Genomic DNA, 4,092 nt, shown 5'->3' with positions numbered 1-4,092 from the left:
TGGGAGGGGATAGGGTCTCCCAGCTGTCCGTACTAACTCCAGCCACTTTCTTCCCTACTTCACTCTGCTAAAGAACTGGCTGACGGAAAGTGCCAAGCTCATTGCCCAGTCGGGACAGACGGTGGAGTGGGTCACGCCGCTCGGTCTCCCTATCGTGCAGCCCTACTATCGGTCCAGGTCCACTGTGGTGAGTATCTGGTGTGTGGGACTCATCTACCCCTCCCTCTGCCATGGTGGGGAGCAGGGAGAGGGCAGGTGGGCTTCAAGGCAGCAAGCTAAAGCCCGGCAGGTTGGCATTGCCTGCGGGTGAGCCTGCAGAGCAGGTAGAATTTGTGTGTGCAGGCACGTCCTCCAGCCTTGTCACTCCCTGCAGAGACTGGAGTGTGTGGGTGGGCTGGTGAGGAAGCTCTGCTGCTCCCGTCCCACTCAGGCAGCTGGAGCACGGGCCCGTTCCCCGCACCGAGGAGCCTTCCTCAGGGCTCGCGTGATTCAGTCTTGCTGCTCTCGCCCCCCACGCACTGCTGCACTGACTCACGTCTCCCCAGCCTGTCTCGTCCTCACAGCCGCTCACCTCCAGGAGCCCTTCTCCTAGCCCTTGCAGGGGTGAATCAGTGTATCGCTGGGAAGGGGTGAAGGATGCCTGCCAGCATCCTCAGGAGGGGAAGCAGGCAAGGTGTCACTGAGGAGTGACAGCGCCATGGTGACTGGGATGCCCTGGAAAGGTCCCTGCCCAGGCCCCTTGTTGCAGTTTCCTGCAGAGCAGAGTAGATCGTGGTCGGCGCGATCCCTTCCCCAGAAGTACGGGGCAGTGCTGGGCGCCTTGTGCTGGCTGGGCAGTGCAGTGTGACAGCTGATCCCCTTTCTCTCCCTGCAGCTGAATTGCAGCATGCAGAACTTGAGTGTGAAAAATTCCAACAGCAGCCAGTAAGTATGAAACCACGGTCTTTACTGAGCCCCTGCTGTCCCCAGCCTGTGTTTTGGGGACAAAACCTTCCCATCAATGGAACCTGCCAATGAGTGCCAAAGCTCCTGGTATCCCCCTAAGCCCCAGAAAGCCAGCCGGAGGAGCGGGGCCCTATGCTTGAGCAGAGCCTTGGGGCCCTCCAGGGCTGCCTCCCATCAATCCCAGGTCTTGACTGGCACTGACTCTGTGCTGACACTCTCATCTTTGGCCCTGGAAGTGCTTCAGCTCCTCCCGTCTCCCACTCTGTGCTGCAGGAAGCCTGATACAGTGAAGCAGAAGAACGCCTTCCCACCCAACTTCATCCACTCCCTGGACTCCACGCACATGATGCTTACGGCTCTGCACTGCCTCAGGTAGGGAGCAGGCAGCTGGGACTCTTCCCTGGCTCCGGGACTTGGTCTCTGCTGGGAGAGCGTCGCCAGGGCAAGGCGTGAGGTGTGGGAAGGAGGTTCCCCTGGTGGGTGGGTGATTGGGGTTTCTGGCAGAGAAGGGTTGAGCGGAGGCAACAGGGCAGGGACAGGGAGATCGCGGGGTTAGCCAACTCTCTCTGAAGATCTGCAGGCGCTGTGCGGGCAGTCCCGCTCCTTGCATGGTCCCTGCTTATGTCCCAGCAAGAGGGTCTGCAGGGGGTAGGGGATGTCGCAGAGGGGGGGCTCTCAGCTCTACTTCATGGCACCTTCTGCTGCCTCCCAGGCAGGGTCTGACCTTCGTCTCAGTCCACGATTGCTACTGGACTCACGCGCTCACCGTGGATGTCATGAACCAGGTAAAAGTGTCCTCCCAGGTCACTTGTGAGCAGGGATCTTGCTGATCTGTCCTCTGCGCGCTTGCCAGCCCTTGTCTCCCCTGGGTTTTGCTCCATAGGCTGATTTATTTACCCAGGCAAGGTGAACCTGGGGTGCTTGCTGGCAGTTGCAGCTGGTTTCCTGGTGCCATAGCCCCATCTCCTCCACCCTTCAAGGAGGGTGTCAGGGAGAATCTGTGCCTGTAAATCAGCACCAAACACAATGCCTAGCAGAATCAGTGCCTCTCTCCTGCCCTGGGCTCTTTCCCCTGGAGTGCTGCAAGGGCTGTTGTCCAGTAGATTGATAAATGGGGGTCAGCCTTTGCTTCCCACCTTTCCAGGCTGATTCCCTTCACCCTTGTCTGGCAGCCTCCCCTTCCCACTCTTGCCCGCTGCCTTCCCTGCCCCTTGCTTCTGACCTATCTTGGCTGAGAAGCACTGAGAGGAAGGAGGGGAAAATGGCTGTTAACCTGCGACTCACCATTGCTCCCTGGATCAGATCTGTCGGCAGCAATTTGTGGCTCTGCACAGCGAGAAGATCCTGCAGGATCTGTCCGAGTTCATGCTGGAGAAGTACTGCAGGTATTCCTTGCCTGTTGGTGAACAGCCACCACTCTCCTTCCTGCCCACACAGATTCCCTCTCCCGGGGGTTCTTGTGCCCAGATGCTCAAGGGTTGTGTCATCTGCCTGGGGGTTGCTCTGGAGGGAAGTTGTGCTTCCTTCTTGACTGATGCCCAAATTGCCTTAGACCTCGGTGTGAAAAACAAGGTGTCTGCATCCTTTTGCTGCAGAACTGAAGCAGGGTTTGGTGCTTGAATCCCTCAGTGGGCCTGGGGTGGGCCATAATGTCTGTGCCTTGGGTTCCCCACTGTGAATGAGGCAGTAAGGAGCAGTGAAGACACGTTGGGTCGGCCCAGTGTGTGGTCCTCAGTTACCACCACAGAGCCAGCCAGGCAGCTCAGACCGACCCAATCCTGGGCAGGGTCTGTAGATGCCTCAGTACCTGCCTAGGGCTCCTGCGGCAGGGGCTGAGCTGCTGCTGCTGCAGAGTGTGTAATGTGTTTTGGAAGAGCTGAATCCTGTTGTTAGGGGCCTGCACTGGGGAGCAGAGGAGGGTGCACCTTCTCCCAGAGCTCCCACGTTGATTTGCTTTCCTTCTGGTTCATCCAGCCCCGGCAGAGAGACTAGAGCCCTCTGGCAGAAGAAACTGATGGAGCAGCTGTCAAACGTCCCCAAGACAGGTAGGAGCACAGGACAGGAACTGCAAAGCTCAGGAGCAGTTTGGAGAGAAGGGGAGTGAGATGGGGAGTGGCCCCCAAAATCACTGAGCTCATGAGGTGTCTGAAGTCGAACATTGTGAGGGTCTGGCCAGCTGTGCTAAAGCTGTCCCCTAAGATCAGGTTTTCCAGCCTGTGCTGGACTGCAGAGCCATGGGGCAGTGCCTCAAGACGTTCCCCTGTAGCATCCCTGTGAGCGGTCCCTGCCTTTCCTGGAGCTGAGCCCCTGGGATTTTTCCCAGGTTGACCCAGCTCGTCCCGTCCTCTGTCTTGTTGTTCCTTTCCCGTCTGTCTCCAGCCAAGGCATTTGCCTGGAGATGGGAGTGAGGCACTCAGCATGGTAATTGCCGGGATCTAGATGATATACATGCAATGGGATCAGGGCAATTAGTTTAACTCCTCCTGATCTCTCAGCCCTGCCTCTGCCAGACCATCTGGCTAACCTTTGCAAAACGGAACAGACCAGTGCTCTGTTGCTGTTGAGCAGCTGCCGTGGTCAGCCCCAGAGGTAGCACATCCCGTGGCAGGGATGGCTTGTACCGTGAGGCTGTGCACTCCTCTCTTCCTTCCCTGCCTTGCTGCTGTTACGCTCTTCTGTCTTGCTCTTCCTACCACTGTCCTAGATAAATTTGGAGGGACATCAGTTCCTGGAAGACCTCTAACATCCCTGCTGTCTTGACCTACCCTGCAAAAGGGGCTGAGCTTCTCTCCCAGTTGCCCTATCTCCACCCTGCCCTGACCCTGCTCTCCTCTGACCTCTCCCTCGCTTCCCCCAGGAGAATTCAGCCTGAAGAAGGTGATGGATTCCACCTATTTCTTCAGCTGAGCTCTGGGAGCCAGCGGGGCCCCGGACTACCTCTGGACTACCTGCTGTCTTGACCTACCCTGCAAAAGGGGCTGAGCTTCTCTCCCAGTTGCCCTATCTCCACCCTGCCCTGACCCTGCTCTCCTCTGACCTCTCCCTCGCTTCCCCCAGGAGAATTCAGCCTGAAGAAGGTGATGGATTCCACCTATTTCTTCAGCTGAGCTCTGGGAGCCAGCGGGGCCCCGGACTACCTCTGGACTA

The 4,092-nt window shown here is 57.9% G+C and overlaps 1 protein-coding gene across 1 annotated transcript; it reads left to right on the top strand.

Annotated features, from left to right (window-relative positions):
* Nucleotides 1-73: 73 nt before the first annotated feature.
* LOC104080809 (DNA-directed RNA polymerase, mitochondrial-like) lies at nt 74-3,902 on the top strand (the record flags this gene model as incomplete). Its single annotated transcript, XM_009583325.1, has 7 exons — nt 74-187; nt 875-924; nt 1,219-1,317; nt 1,658-1,730; nt 2,248-2,330; nt 2,920-2,990; nt 3,803-3,902. Coding segments are annotated over 7 exons (540 nt in total), but the record flags the coding sequence as incomplete, so codon positions are not given.
* Nucleotides 3,903-4,092: the final 190 nt, after the last annotated feature.

The sequence above is a fragment of the Fulmarus glacialis genome, unplaced genomic scaffold, assembly GCF_000690835.1.
Source record: "Fulmarus glacialis isolate BGI_N327 unplaced genomic scaffold, ASM69083v1 scaffold24778, whole genome shotgun sequence".
Classification (NCBI taxonomy): domain Eukaryota; kingdom Metazoa; phylum Chordata; class Aves; order Procellariiformes; family Procellariidae; genus Fulmarus; species Fulmarus glacialis.
This window is presented reverse-complemented; position numbering and strand designations above follow the sequence as displayed.